Consider the following 23,751-nt stretch of genomic DNA (forward strand, 5'->3'; position numbering starts at 1 on the left):
CATCGTTTTTGCCAGTTGTCCTTGGATCACTTGTAGCCATTAAAGCATTCTTTGCTGAAGAAGAAATGTTTCTTTCATCCATTCAAATTTAGTGAAAATTGTAAATGTGGATGTTTTTCATGCATATTTAATACTTTTGGGAAAAAAGCATGTATGTCTTCCAACAACTTTGCCCTTCTCCTTCTTCTCCTTGTCCTTCTCCTCCTCCTCCTCCTCCCTTGATTCACGATTTCAAACAATAATATTTTATAGGAGTAAAAGGATTTAAAACTGTCAAATGACTAGCTTGAATATGTGGTTAATTTATGTAGGGATCTCTATAAAGGGAGGGGAAACATTTTGTTTCCTGCCTATTACTTAAAATAATAGGACACTTTGGGATAAATGAAATTGAACAGTTTTATTGGTCATAATGAATTTATATCCAAGATGGCACATAATTAGTCAAATATGGTCTCTGTTCAGACTGAGGATTAGTTTCAATATACTTTGGGGTAAAGATCTAAATCCAATAAAATAAAGTATATAACCATATCCAGGCATAATTGCACTTATTATAGCATATTAGCAGAACCACATTTTAAAATAAAATAAACAATATTTTATTAAACTAGATGGATAGATAGATTTCATAAAATAACCTTGAACAAGGCAGTACAGTTTCTATTCAGTTTAAGCATGTTGTTAATTTAGAAGCAAAAACTAAACCCAGTAAAGAGGAACCTCCCTTGCCCTCAAGGCCTGCGCTCTTTAGAACCTTGTTGCCAAACTATGCTTCTTAGAAACAGAAGCTTTGCACTCTGGCCAAGCTTTGAGTGCCTGAACATGATGAAATATAGTTGATGGCTTATTATCAGTGCTAGTAATTTCTCATAGAAATATGCAACCCACACACTTAGTACTTTGGTAAATGCATATCTAAATCTGTATTTTCCAGGATAATATAATGCCAAAATAAAATAAAATAAAATAAAATAAAAAGTCACTGTCCTGAAAGAATAGGCAGATGAAGAAGATTAATATTACATTCCCACTCATTAGCTCTTTCTAATATGTATATGTGTGTGTGTGTGTATGTGTGTCCTCATTTAGCAACCACCCTATTTAGTGACCATTTGCAGTTACAACAGTGATGAAAAAAGTAACTTTACGACCAGTCCCTGCATTTACAATCTTTGTAGGTCTATAAAGCAAAGGAAAGCTGAAGTAAGTTCATAAGCACAGTTGCCGTTTCACTTAGTGACCGCTTTGCTTAACAACCAAGTTGTCTGTCCTAATTGTACTCACTAAAAGAGGATTACCTGTATATATATATATAGAGAGAGAGACAGATAGAGAGATTCCCTCACATTCTATTTTGCATTTTGTACAAATATTATGTGACCTTGGGCTTTTGTTCAGAGGACTTCATTCTCACTGCAGGCTTTCTATGTAATAGAGGAGAAAATATTGTGCTGCACCTTAATAGTTTAGCACTATGGTTTCCTCAAATGCCCTTAGTATTCTTGTTCAGACTCTAGCACCGTCCAAATAAGTGGTTGGTGAAATACAATATTTAGGTTCAGGTTAATCCCACTTTAAGCACAGATACATTCTTTCATAAAGCATTTAACGGTTAAGATGTTTAGCAGTTGATATATAATTATTATGCAGTAATAACTACTAATATGATAATTAGGCTCTAATTACTACTTCTCTTGGGGAAAAGTGTGAAAATCTGTTTTGGGGGTGGAAAACATGTATATGTCTCTAATGTAAGGTATTTGCTTCTGAAGCTTCACATCTATACAGAATGAATGTGTGTTATTGTACACTAGAGACAACTTACAATATAAATATTTAAAATAATTCTGAAGTGGCACAACTCTGAACAGAATATTGTTTCATTGTTTAGAAGATGATAAAAATGACTTGAAGGCCAAGGTAACATGAAGGGAATATAACAATAGGGAATAAAGGAGAAACAATAGGCATGAAATAAAGTGGCATTGCTAAGAAATACAGGTAGTCCTCACGTTACGACCATTCGTTCAGGGAAAGTTACGGCAGTGCTGAACAAATGGTACTTATACCTGGTCCCCAAAGTTATGGCTGTTGCAACATCCCCACAGTCACATGATCAAAATTCAGGTGCTTGGCAGCCTGCCCACAGTTTCCACCGCAGGGCCACAACAACTGCCCCACTGCCTATCTCCCCCCTCCATCTCTATTCTTTTGGCTACCCTGCACAGCAGGACTCCTTGGCAGTTGTGGCACAGAGGCAGTAGTAGAGGCCTGGGGCCTTTAGCAGTCTCAGCCAGCCGCCACCACCCCAGGCCTCTACCGCCAAGGAGTGCTGCCTCAAGCCCCGCACCATGGCCAGCCACCCCAGCATCACAGTGCAAAGCATCAGCCACCCTTGTTGCCCTGTGCTCCACTTGCCCTGCCGCCCTGCCAGCCCTTGCTTCCCTGCAGTCCGCTTGCCCTGAAGCCTTCCAAAGCATCATGAGAACACCCTCGCTACTTGGAGAATGGTGCAAGTGGCCTTGGGAAAAAGTCCTGGCATGGCCAGCAGCTGCTTTGCATAAGGCCTGACCAGGCATGCCTCGTCAGCAGTGGGAGGAAGACAGCGAAGGTCAGCTGGGGGTGGCAGGGCCAGCAGGGCAGCAGAGCCAGCAAGCACAGGGCAGCAGGGCAGGCAGGCCAACAGGGCTGGCAGGGTGGTAGGGCAAGTGAAGTGTAGGGCAGCAAGACGGCAGAGGCAGTGGAGTGCAAGGCAGCCAGAAGGGCGGGGAGGAGAGATAGGCTGGTGGGGGGAGTTGAAGAAGAGGCAGAAGTGGCAGTCCCTTACCTTACCAAGGCTCGGGGCTGAGAGGGACCAAGCTGGGGGTGGCTTGGATCATGGTGGGTCCTTGCCTAGTGACTGGTGGAATTTGGTTAATGATGACAATGGGGAGTGCTGGGATTGTTGTTGCTAAGCGATGCGGTCACATGGCATCACACTTTATGACTGCATCACTTAGCGATGGAAATTCTGGTCCCAATTACTGTTATAACTCGAAGGCTATCTGTAGAGCAAATGGCAATTTTCCATGCATAGTTTGAGAAAACAGATAACAGTTTCCAAAACCTAATCATATTTTGATAAAAAGCATCAGTGTAACTTTGATTTACTAGATATGGTATCTTAGTATTTCTAATGTGCAATTATTGAATAATCCTAATTTCTTTTAAAATACAGGTAGTCCTCACTTAACAAACACAATTGGGACAGGAATTTAAGTTGCTAAGTGATGCGATCGTTAAGCAAATCATCACATGACTGGACCCAAGTTTATGACCTTTTTTGCAGTGGTCATTAAGCAAATCACCGTGGTTGTTAAGTAAATCATGTGGTCGTTAAGTAAATCATGTGGTCGTTAAGCAAATCATGCGGTCGTTAATCACATGGTTCCCCATTGATTTTGCTTGCCAGAAGCCAGCTGGGAAGGTCGCCAATGGTGATCATGTCACTCTGGGATGCTGCAACCATCGTGAGAGCTGGTTGCCAAGTGTCTGGATCAGGATCAAGTGACTGTGGGGGCACTGCAACAGTTGTAACTTCAGGCACCGGTCATAAGTCACTTTTTTTAGTGCCACTGTAACTTTGAATGGTCACTAAATGAACAGTCGTTAAGTGAGGACTACCTGTACACTTATCTCCCCAGTCAATGACTCAAGATACTTTACAATAAAACTTAGAATGAAGAAATAGTTTAAAATAATGACAGGAAAAAGATGTGCATGATTTGTCCATATAGTGTCATTAATATCAGTGGGACCGCATTTCTTTAAATAGTTGGAAGGTAATCACTGGCCTATGGACTATATGTGATCCTCAGTGACTTTCTGTCTTAGTTTATTTATTTTTAGTGACTTCAAGTCAGTCTTGACTCCTGGTGACTGCCTGGACAGGTCCCTGCAGTTTTCTGGCAAGGTTTTCAGAAGTGGTTTGCCATTGCCTCCTTCCTAGGGCTGAGAGAGTGTGACTGGCCCAAGGTCACCCAGCTGGCTTTGTGCCTCACACTCTCCTGGTTTATAGCCTGATACCTTACTTACTACTTCAAACTGTCTGTCTGTCTGTCTTAGTACAAGCTCTGTAACAGCCTATCAACCTTCTCATTGAGTGAAAGGCTTCTGGATTATTTCTGTTTCTCTCCTGTTAATCCAGCTGGGAAAGAACAATCTGCAGCAAGATTGCTAGGAGACTGAGGAATAAGGAATGCCCCCCCCCCATTTCCCAGTTTAATGAGCAGATGGGGGAAAGCGTGTGAATCTATGGCAGGACTACCCAACCTACAACTAAGGACAGATGTTGTCCTTGAAGTTGAAGTGGTTGCCAACCCCTACAAAGCCTTGAGATTGAATAGTTAATATTTCCTTATATTCTGTTTTATAAAATTAGCTAGAATATTCACTATTGCTAAGGTTTCTGTTTTGTTTGAGTTTTGATCTAAAACCCTTTTATTCAATTCTTTGGATATTGACAGAATGGCATCTGCAAACACATGTGATCCTTCTCCTGCCCTCTCCCCTTCTGTTCTCTTCTGACCTTTGAATCAGTTTTGTGAGACAAGTGCAAAGGGAGATCAGATCTTGTTGAAGTCCCTTCATTAATACTGGATATTCCTATTCATTGGTATCGCAAATACGTTTTGCTGACTGCATGTTTTGTGCACTTCCAATCATGCTCTGTGAGTAGTACTGTGAAAGAAAAATGACATTTCATCCTACATCAGAAGGGTATATTTCATGAATTAAACACACATACAAACAATTAGATATCCCACTACACACCAGGGATAGAAGTAATGATTTTATTAAGCTAAAGAATAATTGCTCATTAGACATTATAGTGTTTGGTTGTTCTTTTCATTTAGGAAGAAGGATTGCTTTAATAAAAGAAAGATATCCAAGACTCAGCATAGTAGTTTTTCTCCTTATACCATATAAACCAGAAACAACAGAAAACCCAACCACATAATGTGAAGTGCATTGTATATAATTTTTCTCTCTTGTTTGGAAACACTTTGGAGAAACACTCTTTCTGTTTCAGAAACAGAACACTCTCCAAATAGATGGGTACTTCTGCAATTGTTCATGCACTAATGTTGAGACTAATAAAAAGGCACATTTTAAAAGGAACGTTTATGTATATCAGCACATACGCCTTCAAAGCATTATACAAAGTGATCTATTATAGCTTTTTCTTTTTTGGCACAACATGTGCCTTTCCAAAATGACCTTAAATAGGACCAGAGTGTCCTGGGGGAAGTGTGTGATCAACAGAGTTAAGATGGCAGCCATGATGGCACAGTCAAAACTCTGTCCCTGTTTTCCATGCATTGCATACATGGTGCATACAAAAACAGGGTGGGACTTTGACTGCATGGTTGCAGCTGCCCTCTTTTTTGACCTGTGCTTCCCCTTCCCCGGGATGTCCCTGTCAGCCCTATGAGGTAGTCCAGAGTACAAACACTACCCTTATTGTAAGGTTACATTAATAGAATCTTGCAAGTCTGAAAGCATTTCTCCCCTTATTTACTTTTACTTAGGAAACTAGGGAGGGCACCTTCTGAGATGCTTCCCATGTCCCTTTTTCTTCTGTGGGCTGTGATACCTTTTATATGCTGGTTGTCCAGTTTGTGGCTCTCCCTTCTGTCTCCCAAGATCATTCCCACAGACCATTACAGCCCTTTACAGACTCTCTGTTTATTTAAAACGATGCTGCTTAATCTTCCTGGCAGTCTTCTTTCCCATTGTCTAACACCTTATTTTTTAGAACCTGGAAATGCTTCATGGAATGGGCGTGTGAACTTCTGCCTGCTAAAAGCTTACTAGTAGGCCCTAATGACTGTCTTAAAATACAAAAACGTAAAACATGAATCACTCCCGGTTTCATATAGTTTGTAGAACTTTGTACAAAGAAAAAGAATTCAATTCCTCAGACATTGAAAAGCTGCACTTAGAGGAAGTGAGAAAATATTCATGTATGAAGATATTTTCTTTGGGATATAATAGAAAACACATGTGTCAGACCTAGGAATACTGATTTAGAAATAAGTTCTTTTAATGTCAAGGTTAAAGTCCTGAGGGTGAAACTCTGATGATCCTTTAAACATGAAGCAAGACATGGGGTCATTCCAAATTGACATGAACTCCTCTCATTTTCTCTTTAGGCCTTAACCCTGGGGAAATGTTACATTAGAACTGACAGAGCTATGGTTACTCATTGTGTGAAGTCAGGCTTATTTTAACCAAGCTTGTTATGTATGTCATAGCTGAACCATCACACTAAACTATGCTTTACAAACTATTATGCTGGGGTTGCACATGATATGTAGCCAGAAACAAGCAACAACTTTATAGTTTAGCATAGTATATTAATTCACCCATGTATTAATCAGGAAAGCTCAACTTATTTTGAAATAGGAATAGACTGTCTAACATGGTTAAATTACTCTGAAATGCATTTGATAACCAGCTTCAAAAAACAAATATACTTCCTTGTTAAAAAAAAAATTAAACACCTTATCCTTCAGCTCTGCAGAATGATTAGAATAGTCTACAAAAATTGCATCAATGTATAATGTTTTAAATCAGTTTTAAAGCATGTGAAGAAAAACATTAAATAGTTCTAGCCATGACTAGTGCTATGCACGCACCACTATTGAAGACTGGTGGAAAAGAAAATAAGAATAAGCATTTGAGTAAGCAAGGCTTGGGAAAGATCACAAAATAACAGAATTGTGGGTTTAGAAGGGGTAATTTTAGGCAACTGAGTTTGATATCCTGCTTTGTGAAAGAATCCAAATTAAATTATCCATGACAGATGACTAGCCAGTCTGCACTTGAAGACTGCAATGAAGAGATCCTATTCCTCTGGATAATTGGTTCCATGGTCAAGCTGTTCCTACTATTAGGAAATTTTTCCTAACATTCAGTTGGAATCTTCCTCCCTGTAACATAAATCTATTCTTCCATATTATGTGCTCTGGAATGATAGAGAACAAGTCTTGACCTTCTCTGTGACATCCTTTCAGGTGCTTGAAGAACACTTATATTCTCCCTCAGTCTTCTCTTTTTAAAGTTAACGATCCCATTCCAATCATTATCATCATCATCATCATCATCATCACCACCATCATCATCATCATCATCTCTTACAAACTAAGCATGGTACAGAAGGAATGCCAGTGAATTAAAATACACAAAATTACAACATAGGAATGTTACAAATGTAGGCAGCTCTAAATCTAAAGGAATAGTAGAATGCCAAACAAGTATTTACAATAGATAAACTAGATCATATAAAATCTATTAACACAATGTAACTAAATCAAACAAAATTAAGCAAAATGCAGCATAAAACCCAGGAAAGCGTCTCACCGAGACTATTCCAGAACCTCCAAATCCTCAATCTCTCTTCATTGGATTTAGGATTTCGTTGGATTTAGGATTTCAGTTCCAGCCTTGACTATCTTCATAGCAAGTTGTTCCAGTTTTTCCAAGTCCTTCTGAAAGTGTGATGTCCATAACTGGACATTGTACAAATGCCTCCCATGATTTGGCTGCTGTTGATGCAGCCTAAAATTCCATTTTCCTTTTTTATAGCTATAATGACTCTGCAGTTCATACTCATATTCAATCTGAAGTCAGCTAATCTTCTACTTTTTACAAGTATTATTACTATTAAAGGTTAACCTCCCACCCCCAATAACTGTGCATTGGATTTTTGTTCCTAAGTAACATTGTGTTTGTCACTATTAAATATCACCTGGTTATTTTTAGCTCATTTTTGTAATCGCCCAGGAGCCCTTGAACCCTGGGAGTACCAGTAAGTCTTCATGGTCAACTGCCTCTCCAATGCAGGCAGGTAGGCAGTAGTACAAGTGGAAAGAAAGGGTTGGGAAAAAAATAAAGGTAATAATGCTTCCAGACCCTGCCCATCATCACCCTTCCCTGATTTCTCTCTTAGGGAAACTCAAATAAGCAGAAGACAAGTTTTTGGAGAGAGCACTGGACACCATTTTACCTCTACCATCCCCACTGTTAGGCCACCCCATTGAAATTCATTCATTCTTTCATTCTTTATCTTGTGACTCTTTGGTGGTTATGATGTCACAGTAAAAACAACAACAACAGAATTAAAACAATGTACAATCTAAAATGCAAAAACAGATCTCAAGCAGGAAAAAAGTAAGTAGTACAGGTGATGTTACTGAAAGGCTTTTTGAAAAAGCTCTGGTTTTAATAACTTCCTAAAAACTACAGGGAAGGAAGCAATCTCCTCTCATTCGGGAGCCCACTGCTATGGAGACTCAGGACCTTCTAGATTTGTCTCCCTTGACATTCTGGGAATGTGGGAGAACAAGGAGCCCCTCCTGTATGATCTAACAGGCCAGACTGAATCTAGTTGGTGGAGATGGTCTCAGGTGCCAAGCCACAAAGGGTTTTATAGTTTAACACCAGAAGTTTCATTTGTACTTGGAACTGAACCAGTAACTAGTACAGAACCCACCATGTAATATGCGCCTAACCTTGGGAACCAGTTAAGACACGGGCTGGACTAATTGTAATTTTTGGGTAGTCTTGAAAGGCAGACTCACATAAAGTGCATTGCAATAGTTTATGTGGGTGGTGATGACAGCCTGAGTTACTGTCACTCAGCCTTCCTGCACTAGGTAGGAATGCAATTCACGCACCAGCCAAAACTGGGCAGAGGCCCAGAACTAAGCTCAAAAAACCAAAACAAAACAAAACAAAAAAACCATATGTGCTTCTTGCAAGAAAGACAAAGGCTTTAACTGAGGGGGAAAGGCAATAATGAAAGAGATAGCCACCCTCAACCACATTTCCCCAAGGAGCACAAGAAAATGGGGGAGAGGAGCATATGAAAGTAACTATGGCATCCAGCAAACAAGGGCAGATCACCACAGTCTCTTTCTGATCATTTCTGCTGCATAGTCAGGCTTTGTTTCCAAACAGGGTTGTTTGAAGCATAACCATTGATTTCCATTTGGAAACATATGGGAGTGTGCTTGAATGTTTTTGAGCTTAGGTATCAGAGGCTCTGTTGTGGGTTATTTCTCACTTGTTAGTGCTTGCAGGGGTGCCTGCAGGTTAGCTGGTATGAATGTGAATGTGTTGTCTATCTTGTTGGCCCCTGTAGCCAACCATTATCGGGAGGCATGCTTAAGAACTGCCAGAACTCGACCACTGAGTAAAAGAACAAAAAATATGGCTTTTCTACTACTCTAGAGCCCTAACTTTTTTTCTTGGAAGACAGAGTAGATGGGATTGCACGATGACCCCCCTAATAATAATAATAATAATGCCACATAACACCCCAGACTTAACAATTGTTGATAAGAAAGTAAATAAAGTATGGATAGTGGACATTGTAATACAGCAGAATAGAAGAGAAAGAACTGGAGAAAATCACAACATACAAAGACCTGAGACTAAAAATAGAATGGCTGTGGCAAAAGAAAGCAAAGATAGTACCAATAGTGCCAACTGACTTGCGTGCAATCCCAAAATGTCTGAAGTACCACTTGAAGACCCTCGGCATTGACAAAATTACCATCAGTGAATTGCAAAAGGCAGCTTTACTTGGAACAGCTTATATTCTGTGATGATACCTTTAACACCATCAAACAACATCATCTGCCTATCCCAGGTCCTTGGGAAAGGCTCTACAGGCTCTACAAATCCAGTCTAATCATCTGGCCGACCAACAATAATAATTTTTAGAATTAACAGTGTTTCCATGACATGGCAGATTGATGAATGGGGCTTTAACCCAGAATAAACTCAGGGCTATCTGGGGTTCAAATTGCCTTCCTTAACCCCACAATTAACTAGATTTAGGTGCTCCCAGTTAAGTCTTCTAGCACTGAGTGATGCTGCACGCATACTGGATATGTCCATTTAAATCCCTATATTCCAAGCCTTCTCACCCTGAAGAAAAAAGTCTGAAAGAAGTTCTACTTATATTTGGTTGACTGTGCATGCAATTCTCCTTACAACCCCAGCTTTCAGTGCAAGTTCTAGTTACATTCAAGTTAAAAACAAAAGCAAATGTTTGTTTCAGACCTTGCTTCTTAACATATAAGGGTGTGATGAACATGCAAAAGGAGCAGAGACTTTGCCTAGCACGCCTTGCCCTTTCCCCCTACATGTTTAGAGCCCTACCTTTTCTCTGGAATTCATAGTACTTAAACATTCCAATATAGTAGATGTTGTAATTCAACGAATCTCTTTTTCGTTGTATTTCTGAAGACCAACTCTGTGAGACAACTGAAATCCTTTTTAGTATTAACCTTTTTGTCAACCGTTGGTTTTCCAGAAATATGGAGTAGACTGGTTATAGGTGTAATCTAGCAGGATCGCTTTTAGGCAGATTATGGTTTTAGCAGATCCATCTATGTATATGTTTATATATTTAATTGATATCATTTGACAAGATATCTGTAAGAGAGATTAGTAATTAGTTGAATTACATTCTGGTCTATAAAAGATTTCTTGCCTAAACTATAGTGTCTAAATTCCCCTAATTGTATCAGGTGAAAGCTATTTGCCTGTCACACCTTTAGAGGTCCACTTTTATGCACTTGTAGACTTTGCTGCCTCCAGATTTTTGCTGTAAGTGTCCTGTTTGTCTTTTAAGTGTGGGCTAATATTACTCCCATTTGCATGAATGTAAATACCACTCTGGGCTGCATAACAAAAAGCCTGATTAGCACGAAAGAATCCTCTAGTGGGCCTGGAATTGGATACTTAGAGAAATGGTCTATCAATGGAAACATAGCCAGCTAACCCTTTGCAAGCATATCAAACACCATTATGGCCTGGGAAAAAAAAAAAGAAAAAAGAGACGGGAGTGGGGGGAACCTGCCAAGTTAAGTGGTTCAAGAGAGTCTGCTTTGAAATGCACTTTTTACCACTGATGGGCAAAATGCTGTGCTGACAGAGAAGTCTGATGCTTAAGGACTCCCCAACGGATCATAATGGGTTCATAATGGACGAGTAATCAAAATCCTGTTTTCTGTGTAAGCATTAATGGCTCTGGCTAACCAACATCTGCAGCAAGAGCTTTGAAGTGCTTTAGACAGGTAGCAGTAATGTTTTGCTTATTTTGATAAAATGTCTGTCTGTTGTCCTGATTATTTTGCTCATGCTTTTAAAAACTGAACAGAAGTAGACTCCTGGTAGACCAGACTCTGCTTTAAAAAAATCCATGTAAAATTTGCTATCAAGTAAAACTGACAATCCTCTCCCAGGAGACGTGCCCTGCCCTGCAGTAAAGTGCTTACCGCAACGCAAGTGCTGTCATACTGAGTCCCTCTCCAAATCATTGCTTACTCCCACAGTGGATTAACAGTACCGTTGTACAGACTTTAAAAATTATTTGGAAAAAATACCTCAACAGAGTGTGAGCGTGATATCTCTCTGTTATTCATTAAAGTCAGTTCCCACAACACATTCTACATGGAGCTGCCCTTGAAGACCATCTGGAAATTACAGCTGGGCCACAATGCAGCAGCATGTGCAGTTTTGGGTGCACCATGCTTCACCCATGTTACACCACTGTTGTGTGAGATGCACTGGCTTCTAGTTTCTTTCCAGGTGCAATTCAAGGTGCTGGATATCACCATTAAATCCCCGAATGGCACAGGGCTATTTATTTGTGGATTGCCTCTCCCTGAGGGTATCTGCCATTTCCACTAGATTTGATGCTCTAGGTCAGGGTTCCTCAACCTCAGCAACTTTAAGATGGATGGACTTCAACTCCCAGAATTCCCCAGCCAGCATGTTGGGTTTTTCACACTATATGGCTAACAAATATAAAAATAAGGTAAAATATATTAAATCATAATGCAATATCTGATGAGTCAATTAACAGCAGCAGACAAATATATACTATAACTGTGGCATTATTCACTAAAGTCACAATCCATCAAACTGAGCAGTAAACGAAAAACTAAAAAGTAGCTATGGGGGTAACCTATTTTGCATAATGCAAATGACTACACTGATGATTCCTCTTTTCCTACTCCTGGTAGTCACAGACCATTAAAATCCTGGATGAAGAAAAAGTTGAATTAAAAAAGTTAGCAGTGTTGAAAATCTGCAATGGCATTTTCTATGCTTCCTTCCATATTCCATCAAGGGGTCAAATTCCCCCACCCTTTTGTATTCTTCAACCCATAGATATTAGTCTTGTTTAGATCCCAAGTAATGTTCAGAAATGTTTATTGCCTAATTCCAATTTGCCCCAAGGCCCCTTTATATTGCTCAGGGATTCTTAATGTGGTGAAAGCTATATTTCTTTTGAAATTATGGTTGCAATATATTTGCACTTGCTCAGTGGAAGAGTGCAGTTTTGCCTTCCAACCCCAGGCTTCAATCTTGTAGACAAATATACAGGAAAATAGTGTTAGTAATTTTATTTCTTTCTTCTTTTTCTTTCTTTTTGTAAGGAGTGAAACAATGGCTCACTAAAAATAGTTTCAATAGACAAACAGATTGCTTTGGCATACAGGTTTAGTATAACATTCATCTAATAAAACCACTAATGTATTTTTTTATTTTTTTATTTTCAAAGCTTATGAAAATAGCTGTCTACCAGTTCTGAGATACATGCAAGAGGGATGGCTTTTACTTTTCTGGTAGCTGAAAGTCTTTTTCTGCAAGGTCCCTTTATATTTTTTAAAATCAAATTATCTAGTGTTCAGGTCTCTGGGGTAATGGATGGTCATAACCAGATAACCAAATACAACAATCTCCTCTTTCCTGAAGCATAAAATATTCTTCAATGAAACTTTTTTGGGATCAGTGTATAACTCTTATAGTCGACCAGTACAGGGAAAATCAGCCTCCCCGAATTTGAGATCTCTGTGCACAGTTTGACATTGCTCTTATTTACAGGCTCAAGGTGTTATGCCTTTGCCATCTTACACTTTATGATTGTTCTAGCTCTTGTTTCACAGATAAGCTACCACCGTATGCTGGAGAAAGGAATGTAGGATGTGATCTCTGATTAGCTCTTAGTTTCTTGTCAGAAGTCTTTTCTGCATTTCATTGGATCTCTATGACTGAACACTGTTTCTCTGGAGATTACATGAGTTGGCTTACTGATATTTTCTTCCAAACCAAATGGTGCTCCTCTAATACCATACGGAAACACTTACACATTCTGAATGCTTCTCCACAATCCCTTGGCACACTCTTGTAGTGAATATTTGTTTCTTCATCCTCCTCTGATCATGAGATGATTTGCATAGTTTAATTAGGTGGCCTGAAAGTGACAACCAAAGTCACAGTAACAACAAAAACAGCAACACAATAGCAACTGTAGTGGGATGTGGGTGGTATTATTTTTTAATGTCCCGTAATACAATGCATAACATTATGGGGCATAAAGAAGCATGACTGGTCATCTCCATTTGACATCTATTCAACTAACAACTGCAGCTGCCACTGCAAACAAGGCCCATCAAGCAGAGTGTGAAACTTCACCCTTGAGTCAGGAATAAATCTTCTGTCTCTAGAAATGTGACTCTGCTTTCTTTGAAGGAAGGGAAAGAGAAACAGTTTAAAGAATAATAATCCAAATGATCCAATTAGAAATGAGCAATACTTGCAGATGTCCAAAGTACAGTGTAAAAATATTTAAGTAGCAATTAGCATCTGGGGGAAAAAAGGTGGGGAGAGAAAGAGAGGGGGATGCTTTTTCTTATGGTATTTTTTAATTCTTTTTTTGTTTTGCTGTTTTTTTAATTTTTTTTAAAAAAAATGTTTTATAATCATGTTTTCACTTCAACCTTTGCTGTAGCTGTAAAGTTCATTTTATATACACTGTATATATATATATTTTATAGAATATATATATATATATATATATATATATATATATATTTTCTTTGTTTTTTTTTCTTTGTTTTTTTACTTATAAAAAATTTAAAAAATAGAAACTTGACTCTGCTTTCTATAGCTAACTTCAGAAGCTTCAAGGACACCACATGGCTGGATAACTAGTTTTCATTTTTGTTATGAAATAAATCATGTATGCATAGAAAATCAGCTGATTGGCAAATACATGAATTAAGATGTGTGTGTATGTCAGAGACAGACAGTCCTAATATTCAAATTTTATGTTATCCCATATTTTATCCCATATTTTTTGATTAAACAGTTTCTTAACCATCATTGTTCTGGCCTTGAAGGTCAATATCTGTTCCGTATTTATACAACATCTCTATCTGAGATTAGTATTTATACCTGGTAGGCTCTGCTAGGATTGTTTCATGTAGCACTTTTTAATTTTTTTGCATCTGTTTATTTTTAACTTAGCATAAAGTATAAACCCAGCCAATATAGCTTTATTTTATGTATAACCAGGCTATTACACCTCTCTCTCTCTCTCTCTCTCTCTCTCTCTCTCTCTCTGTAGTTTTGGAATGCTTCACTAGAGTTAGACAGGATGTTTAATTCTGACTCATTTTTATGATAAGTGACATGATTAGATTAATATGTTTTTCAGAGCTTGAGGTCTAGCGATCAGCTTCCAGATGTTATTACCTACCTAAGATCAGACCTATTTTGAATTTGGCGAATTAGCGTTATTTATGAAATTCTAATTCAGCTCATTTAATTCAACACATTATGTTGCAATTGACATGAAGTGGCCTGCTGCCATATTTTAAAAGATGCAATTTCTCAAAAATTATTAAAGGAGTCCTTCAGCCATTTCAGTAGACTGCCATCATGAACCCAAGTGATATTTTTATCAGGTTCTTTTAGCTATCTCTGTCATATTCTGTTTTGTTTAGGTGTCTGTGGTAGGCTTACACTATAGTTACGGCTTGTTTTCCAACTCAGAATGGTTGTAAACCAAAATTACATTTCATGTGTGCCTGCAAAAGCAAGGAAACCTAAGATGTGGTGGGTTGGTCCCTTTGACTCTCTTGACATGGGTTTCTAGGATCTCCCCCCTTAATCGCTACTACTCCTAAGGAAAGGATCCTTGATAAACACTGCCACCAGCTACTTTTTTCCCAGAGAAATCCTCTCCAGTGCTAAATTACTTAGGAGTAGGTGAAGTGACAAGGTGGCAGTGGTCTTCTTCTGGTGTTCTTCCTTTTTGTAGCCTAACTGTATGGGGAGATGTATGTGCTAAGGTTAAAACCCTTTCAGAATGAGGGTCATTGATTCAGTTAAAATTCAAGTCTTTATGGTGTATATGAAGGTTAAAGAACTGAAAAAACAAAAGGAGAAAGGGAGAGAAAGAGAAAATAACAATGCCTTCTAAATGGATTATCTCGGCCACTGCTCCTTCAGCCAGGGACATGAATGCACCCACACAGAACAAAGTAGAACCAGAGCACTACTCCAGCTCAAATACTTTTCTACAAAACAGAACCAAAATTCTCATCTGCATCTAGCCCCACTGCTCTATAATGTGCTAGAGTTTTCCTTGGGTCTCTAACCTGTCCTGTGGATTGGGGCACTGCTTCCCTTTGAGCCAATCTGGGAAGAAATACTCCCTCTCCTCCCATGAAAGGAAATACATAAAAAGAGACCTGGAGCTGCCCCTCCCTCTTTTCGATTGGCTCTTTAGTGCTTGATTTTTATGAGTTTGGAATGTCTTTGCCTATTTATCTGGACTGACAGATCAGATTTTCTTTTAATCCTTTCAAACCCTGAACCTCTTGGAATGGGAATCTTCCCCATTATCTACATCTGTGTAATTTACAGGCAAAGTAATTTTTCTGGGAGCCTAAATAGAAGTTCAGAGATAGTATACATCCATGGGCTGCAGGTTGCCTGCTCATATATTAGGACAACATAGATTCCAGGCCCAAGGTCCTTGGAACTGTTTTATTGGAAACACAGCTGCATCAACGCTGTGCATTACATTTAAAATTCTGAATGCAGAGAAAAACACAGCACAAAAAAGTGTAAGTGTGTACAAAGCTAGCACTGAAAATGTACTAAACTCTGCCAGATTTGGATAAAGAGATCACTTTAGTGAGCTGAGTGTTAATTTTCAAAATTGATACTGGAAATCAAATATCTCCCACATCTAACTCTCCACAGCTGTTAGACCAAAAAAAAAAAAAAAAAAGCAAAGGTTTGTTAGCTTGTCTGTCTGTCTGTTGTAGATTGCAAAATGTATTGCTTCCTTCCTTCCTTGAGAATCTATGCTGGACTTCTTACTTAGGTGATTAATAAGGCTATTACAGATAAGAACAATTATGTCTAAAAGAGAAATAGTCATATTTGGATTCACCTATTTTGTTAATTTTAGAAGGAAATACTTGGTAGTTTGGAGGTATTAAGAAATATTATAGCATTTTTTCCCCGTTTGTATTCTGTTTATCTGTTAACCCTCTAAACTAGTATCTCAAATAGGATCAAGCAGTACCCTCTCTTACAAAGCACTCTTCTGACAATTAGAAAATGATTATATATATATATATATAGAGAGAGAGAGAGAGAGGGAGGAAGGGAGGGAGGGAGGGAGGGAGGGAGGGAGGGAGGGAGGGAGGGCGAGCGCAAGATTCAGTCTATCCTTTTTCCTGAGATTTCTCCCTTGCAGATTCTTTTACTGGCCAGCATACAAAGTCCCTTTCTCTCTTACTATTTTATCCATACCCATACCCAGCCTGAAGTTCAAACATTTGCATAAGAGTGTTATGATAGATATCATATATTCCTTTGCTGTTTTATTATATATTCCTTTGCTAACATTCCCTAGCATGGATTTTGTCTATTTTGCAGCACTGCATGCTGATATGTTATTTTAATTGAGCAACTTTTCACAATCACAATATTCTGTTCCCGCCAGTCTAATGTGTTTGGAAATTTCTACCTCATGTTCCTATCGCTTGCACTGACCTTCACTGGAGATGTTAATGTCCTCTCATCAATACAGTTGGCCACTCACAGTTCACTCCTACATTCATATCATTTCCAAACAAGTAAAAAATGCTCGTTTCCATAAAAGATTCATTCATTAGAAGATACATAGCTCTCTCTCAATATTTTCTAATGAAAATCTATGCATTTATTTCTACTCTTGATTTCTCTTTTTTTAATTAGTTATCAGTACCTTAGATGCCTTCTCCTTACATCTTGTAATTACTGTGGGGGATTTGGAGTGTTTGATTAGATATTTTGTCAATTGCCTTGTGAAAGTCAAAGTTAACAAAGTGCACTTCCTGACTGAACAAGAAATCACAATGAACTTTCCTCTGATCAACTGACTCTATAATTGGTGCACTAAAATCATAGGATCATAGAACTGTACCACAAGGATCATTTACTCCAACCCTCTGCAGTTTACAGGAACACCAGTTAAACTGTCCATGAGAAGTGGTTGTCCAGCCTGTTTTTAAAAATTTCCAGAGATGGAGAACTCCTTGCTTCCATTATTTTTGTGGTTCAAGAAACAGCAAAATATATTTAAGTCACAGTTGCCTCAGCAAAGCTGGAATATTTCTTAAACAAAAATGCTTGATTATATTGGATGGATCAAACACACCTTTACTTCCAGTTGCTGTCTAAGTTTATTTGGTATACTTCAGCTTTTTATGCTTTTTTTTTTCATTTTTGGAGGGAGGGAAAAGATTCTGATGAATTCCAAATAGAATCTGTCTCACAGCCTAATAGATTCTGGTCTCATATGTTTTGGTAATTTAAATATTAGTCAAATGGAGAGAGAGAGGGGGAGAGAGAGAGAGAGAGAGAGGAAGGAAGGAAGGAAGGAAGGAAGGAAGGAAGGAAGGAAGGAAGGAAGGAAGGAAGGAAGGAAGGAAGGAAGGAAGGAAGGAAAAGAAAGAAAGAAAGAAAGAAAGAAAGAAAGAAAGAAAGAAAGAAAGAAAGAAAGAAAGAAAGAAAGAAAGAAAGAGATTCTGATTGATGTCCATCACAGAAAGGCATGGACATGAAGTAATTCCACCACATTAAGAGACTTCAGCAACTGAATCAGCAGCCTAAAGGAGGTGGTGGCCCTCAACTGAGTTTGCAAGGAAAGCTGGGTTACTTCCTTTTAGGAATGTGCTCTAGCTCTTGATCTTCTATATCAAGCAAGGTTTGAATGGACTATTAGGCTTCCTGACAATCCTTTCTTGAATGTCACCATCTCCATTATCCAACACTTGTACCCTGTCTCTTATCTTTGTATCAAATTTTTCAGATACTCAGCCCTCTTGTTTCTTTCTTATTATCAGTTTTGCATAATTTCTCTTCCTTTGTGGAGAATGTAATTGGTTGTGTCTGTAGCATAATTTGTGATTATTATTCTCAGAAAAGAAAAATGATTATTTTGAGGTTTTTCTAGCTGGGTATTTAGCATGCCCTAATTGTTGAAACACAGTGAGATCTCAATTAATTCCATCTTAAATGGTTAAACTTTTATTTTTATCAGCTTACAGTGCTATTTGTAGCTTTGATAACACAGAAATTATCAGAGGATCTTATGAAGCATCCATTTTTGCTTCTACCTCTTGGTATTATGTGGTTATATTATTTTAAATTGCTTCAGGTTTGCAGCTTTGATGCTAACAAGAAAGTTCTAAAGACAACATACAATCCTATTTTAAAAAGGCCTGCAAAGTTTTTCTCTTCAGCAGTCATTTAATGAAGTGGAGCAGTGAGACATTCAGCATGATAAAAGGAAGTTCATCTTTAACCCTTGAAATCTGATGATACAAATTGTAAGGATGGCTCTTAACTGAAGCAGTTCAAAAAGAGTTAGAGAAGATAATGCAGTCATCTGCATCTGAATACCAATTGCTGGATGATATGGGCGGTTCTTGTGCTAATGACCTTTTTGTTTGTGGGCTTTTCACAGGGATCTGCTCAACTTCTCTAGGGATGGAGAGATTACTAAGACAGTTGTTCTGATCCTGCACAACTTCTTACCTTCTAAAAGCTCATGAAAGAAAGCCATAAGAATGTTTCAGAACTGATATCAGAGTACTTTTTACCCTGATGATGGGGGAGCAAGGAACCATCATGTACAAAACCATAGTGACATGCTAGGCACATCGGAAGCATTATTCCCAGCCTAGCTGTACTGTGACTCAGTGACCTTCCCTGAATATATGCATTTATTTCTTTACTTGGAGTTGACAGATATGGAGGTCATGAACTGACTTAAGTCTTGGCTGTGTACCTTGTATATAAATTATATGACTTCTTCAAGGAAGTATACAGAGAGAGAGAGAGAGAGAGAGAGAGAGAGAGAGAGAGAGAGAGAGATCAGTCTCCAGTACTGTTTTTTGATTGCCTTAGATATACTTTTAAGTAAAAATGATCTTGATGTGTCTCTCTCTATTCTTATAGGGGGTATTTTTGAATGTGTGGAATCTGGCCCAACGGGAGCAATGGGAGCAGAAGAATTGGCCTTCCGATTTGCTGTGAACACAATCAACCGAAACAGAACCCTGCTGCCAAATACTACACTAACATATGACACCCAGAAAATTAATCTCTACGATAGTTTTGAAGCATCTAAAAAAGGTATGTTTTAGAAACATTTGGAGTTTGGCTGCCAGAAGATTGGGTAGCCTAAACTTTTAACAGAAGAAACAGGCCAGCAAAGTCAGCAAATCCAGAATTCTGTTTAATGAGAGATCACACCAGGCCAGTGTGACCAAAAGACATCTCAGTACTGCACATCAGTGGTGCAAAATGCTAAGGAACAATTATTCATTTACTCTTGACAACAATCTATAGGTAGCTTGCCAAAGTTCCATTGTAAAAGGAGATGTGAGAACTGAGAAAAATGAACTTTTCTGACTCAGCAAGGTTTGTTCAGTAATGTTAACCTGTCTGACCCTTAAGATCAGCTGGAACAATGCCTTTTATGTAGATCAAGACCTTTGGAAATCATATGTGAATGAAAGAACATTTTCTGATGCAGAATTTAATATGTGGAATTTCCAACATCCCAGACTTCAGATTTGATCATCTTCTGCATTTAACTCTATTGCTGTTTAAATGATGAAGTTCTACAAGAGTAAAGAACTTGAGGTCCTTCTATTAAATGCAACTCCTAGAAAGCCCAGCCAACATTATCTGGAGTGATGGATGTCCGATGCTGTAATTCAGCAACATCTAAAGGGCCCACAGGTTCCTTTTAAACCAGACTTTAGCTCTTTCAGGGAAATGAAAAAAGTATAATTTTAAAGAATTCCTATCTCCTGTACTCCACGTGTCAAGATATTTAAAGGAATACCCAGCTTTATGGAATATTTGGGTGTGTAGAAAAACCTTCAGGCCAGAGATGGGAAATCCATTAAAAAAGTGTCCCTCCAGTCCTGCTAATGGAAGCCTCTATTTCTCATAAATGGTGCAACACTACACCCTCCATGGCTATCAAATCTATCATTATCTGCAAAGATCCAGATGATGACTTGACAACAGCAAAAAAATACACTTTGGAGATTTCAGTGTGTCATTCTGGAATCCTAAATCTAGAGATTGTCGAAATTTTTGCAAATGACCAGCAGCAAGGTGGTTAGACTCGGTTACAGTAGCAATGGATGCACCATTGGAAGAGCTGAAGGACCAGGTTAGGGATAGATAATCATGGAGAAAAATCTGTGTGGTCTCTAGGAGTCAACAATGGCATGCAACCATCATCATCAATAGCACTACATAAGCCTATATAGCTGAACACCCCCCCCCCCCCCGCTTTTGGTACCTTCAAGTCAGTCTTGACTCCTGGTAACTGTCTGGACAAGTCCATGCAGTTTTCTTGGCAAGATTTTTCAGAAGTGGTTTGCCATTGCATCTTTCCTAGAGCTGAGAGAGAGTGACTGGCTCAGCTGGCTCTGTGTCTAAGGCAGGACTAGAACTCAGAGTCTCCTGATTTCTAGCCTGATGCCTTAACCACTACACCAAACTGGCTGTCTTAACACTAATTAGATAATAATCAAATATAAGCCTTCTTCCTCCCACCCTCCCTCCCTCCCTCTGAAGAGTTAAAAATTAGCTCTTGTTCTTTGTTTAGCGTGAATTGTTTCTCTTTTTTTTCAGCTTGTGATCAGCTCTCACTCGGAGTAGCAGCTATCTTTGGGCCTTCCCATAGCTCTTCGGCAAATGCAGTGCAATCCATCTGCAATGCACTGGGGGTTCCACATATACAGACCCGCTGGAAGCATCAGGTTTCAGACAACAAAGACTCATTTTATGTCAGTCTTTATCCAGATTTTTCTTCCCTCAGTCGTGCCATCCTTGACCTTGTGCAATTCTTCAAGTGGAAAACTGTCACAGTTGTTTATGATGACAGCACAGGTAAGCACAACTCTGGTACTTACATTTGTGGATGCCTTTAATACAGTATGTATAATCCTTCAATCAACTGAAGAATTGTAGCTTAGTACATGTGGTCAGTTAGCCTGAAACTATAGTGAGATGTTGCAAACTATAACATCTAAAGGTTTTGCATATATTCATTCTACACAGAAATCTATCATTAAATGTAGCACGTTCTGTATATTTAATCTGCATCCGGAGAGAACAGGAGAAGGAACTTCTGTCCATACAAGTGTTTATCTAGGCATCTTAACTGAAGGAAAACATGAAAATTTCATGAGAGCTATCTTTTGGTATTTCAGCTGAAAAACAAATCAGGGAGAATTTGTATGTACTAGTGTCTCTTTTATAAACCACTTTGTGAACCCAGTTGTCAACATTTTATTGAAAATTTTATCGTTTTAAACCTGCAATACATTTTTATAAAGGCTATAAGCAAACAGGTTCTGACATGCTTATCCATTGTATTGGGAGTAGGGATCAGGGGAGGGACCTCAAAATATTCAGTCAACACAAGGAGTTCCAGTATGGGCACACACTTTTCCATTGGCTACGTACTGCCATTGACATAACTCCCTGTGTTAAATATGAATGTAAATGTAACTCTGACCATGAAAGCCAAGCTTCATCCATAGAGTTCAGTTTGGCTTGAAAAAAATCTCAGGTTGATACTGGAGAAACCAAGTTGAGTCCTTAGCATATCCATATATGAGAAAGACTCCTGGCTAGGAATTAGCAGACCCTGCTTAAATATCTGCTTGTGGGGAAAGATTTCTGATGTGGCAAATGTTCGTACCATAAGTGCAGTTGTATCTGCAGGGGTGGGCAAGTGCTTAAATGTGCATCATGACATTGCAACACAAACTCCATCCTGTTGGTTCTTGTGTGAAATGTTGGGCTACAAGTATGAAAGAATGGAGCTTGTGTTGTGTTAGCCTTGCAAGGTAGTCCAGACAAGAAGCACAACCAGGAGTACCAGCTCTATCTTTATTGTAAGGTTACATTAACAGCATCTTGCAAGTCTGAAAGTACCCCTCTCATCCCTTGCTTTTAATCTCCCAAAAACCTTGGCACCCCTCCTCCTTCATATTCAAATTTTGTTTATCAGACCATTGTCTAGGCTGTGGCTCTTCCTCCTGTCTCCCAAGGTCATTCCTACATACCATTACATGTTGTGATGTCATGATGCATGTTTCATCATTTTGGCATTTTGTAGCTAGGAATAGAAGCCTATGCATTAGTGTTGTCATAGAAGAGAGTGTGGATATCATGGAAACTTTGGGTAACTGATCTTCTCAAAATAAGTATGTTCCTGTTTATTTACATGCCAATATTTCTTCTGAAGCTTACTTAGGGACATTGTACATAGGTATAAGTGTTCACTATATCCCAGGGATTACTATATTGCTTGATTAGCTGGGAAGTGTTTGATCCTGTAACTCCTGATGAAGTGGACAGGACTGCTAATCTAGCTGCCTGTTTGTTAGATCCTTGTCTTTCTGCCTGGTGAAGGCTATTTGGGAGGTGACATGTAATTGGGTCCATGTAGTGGTATCTACCCTCAAAGATGGGGTGGTTCCCATAAAATGTGGTTCACCCCCTCCTTAAAAAGCCATTGCTGGGCCCAACCATCCTGGAAATTTTTGGCCAGTTTCCAATCTCCCTTTTGGGGAAAGGTTGTAGGGAAGGTGGTTGGGCCACAGTTACAGAGGGCCCTGGAGGAAATGCATTACCTGAATCTTCTTCAGTCAGTTTTCAGGATGGGACTGAATGTAGGAAATATGAAGACAACATTGGTTGAGCTTATGGATGAGCTGTAGTGGGTCTGGGATGGGGGTGATGTATCCATCCTGGTCTTCCTTGATCTATCAGTGGCTCTTGATACCATCAACCATGGTATCCTTCTGAACCAGTTGTCGTGAATAGCGACTGGGGGCATGGGGTTGTGTTGGTTCTCCTTTTTTCCCTGCAGCTGGTTCCAGGTGGTGTTGGTGGGGAGATGACAAGAAATCTGTACCTTGAAAGATCAGCCAGGGCTCAACATTCTCACCATTCCTATCTACAAGAGGCCAGTGGGGGAGGTCATTCATCAGTTTGGGGTCAAGTATCATTAGTATGTGAATGATACTCAGTTATATATCTTGGCTCCTGGCCACCCATGTGATGCTGTCAAGATCTTGTCCCAGTTTCTAGAACCTGTTGGAATCTAGATGGGGAGGAACAGGCTGAGGTTCAACCACAGTAAGACTGATTGGTTGTGAGTGTTTGGACCTCCTGGTTCTGGGGACTTTCCATCCTTGGTCCTGAATGGAATGGTACTCCCTCATTTGGGATTAGTGTATAGTTTGGGGGTTTATCTGGTCTCTCCTTTCCTGGTTGAGGAGCAGGTTGCAGCTATAG

General features: G+C 39.0%; 1 protein-coding gene across 1 annotated transcript in view; it reads left to right on the forward strand.

Moving 5' to 3' along the window:
• The window catches only part of GRIK2 (glutamate ionotropic receptor kainate type subunit 2), a 617,875-nt gene that overhangs the window by 301,533 nt on the left and 292,591 nt on the right, over positions 1-23,751 (forward strand). The window contains exons 4-5 of the mRNA XM_088138810.1: positions 19,375-19,551; positions 21,073-21,330. Of these exons, the coding sequence (XP_087994936.1) occupies positions 19,375-19,551; positions 21,073-21,330 (435 nt within the window). The remainder of the gene's footprint in view (positions 1-19,374; positions 19,552-21,072; positions 21,331-23,751) is intronic.

The sequence above is a fragment of the Python bivittatus genome, unplaced genomic scaffold (genome assembly GCF_059951505.1).
Source record: "Python bivittatus isolate LINGU-HERP-01145 unplaced genomic scaffold, Pbiv_v1 ctg000020_np1212, whole genome shotgun sequence".
NCBI lineage: Eukaryota > Metazoa > Chordata > Lepidosauria > Squamata > Pythonidae > Python > Python bivittatus.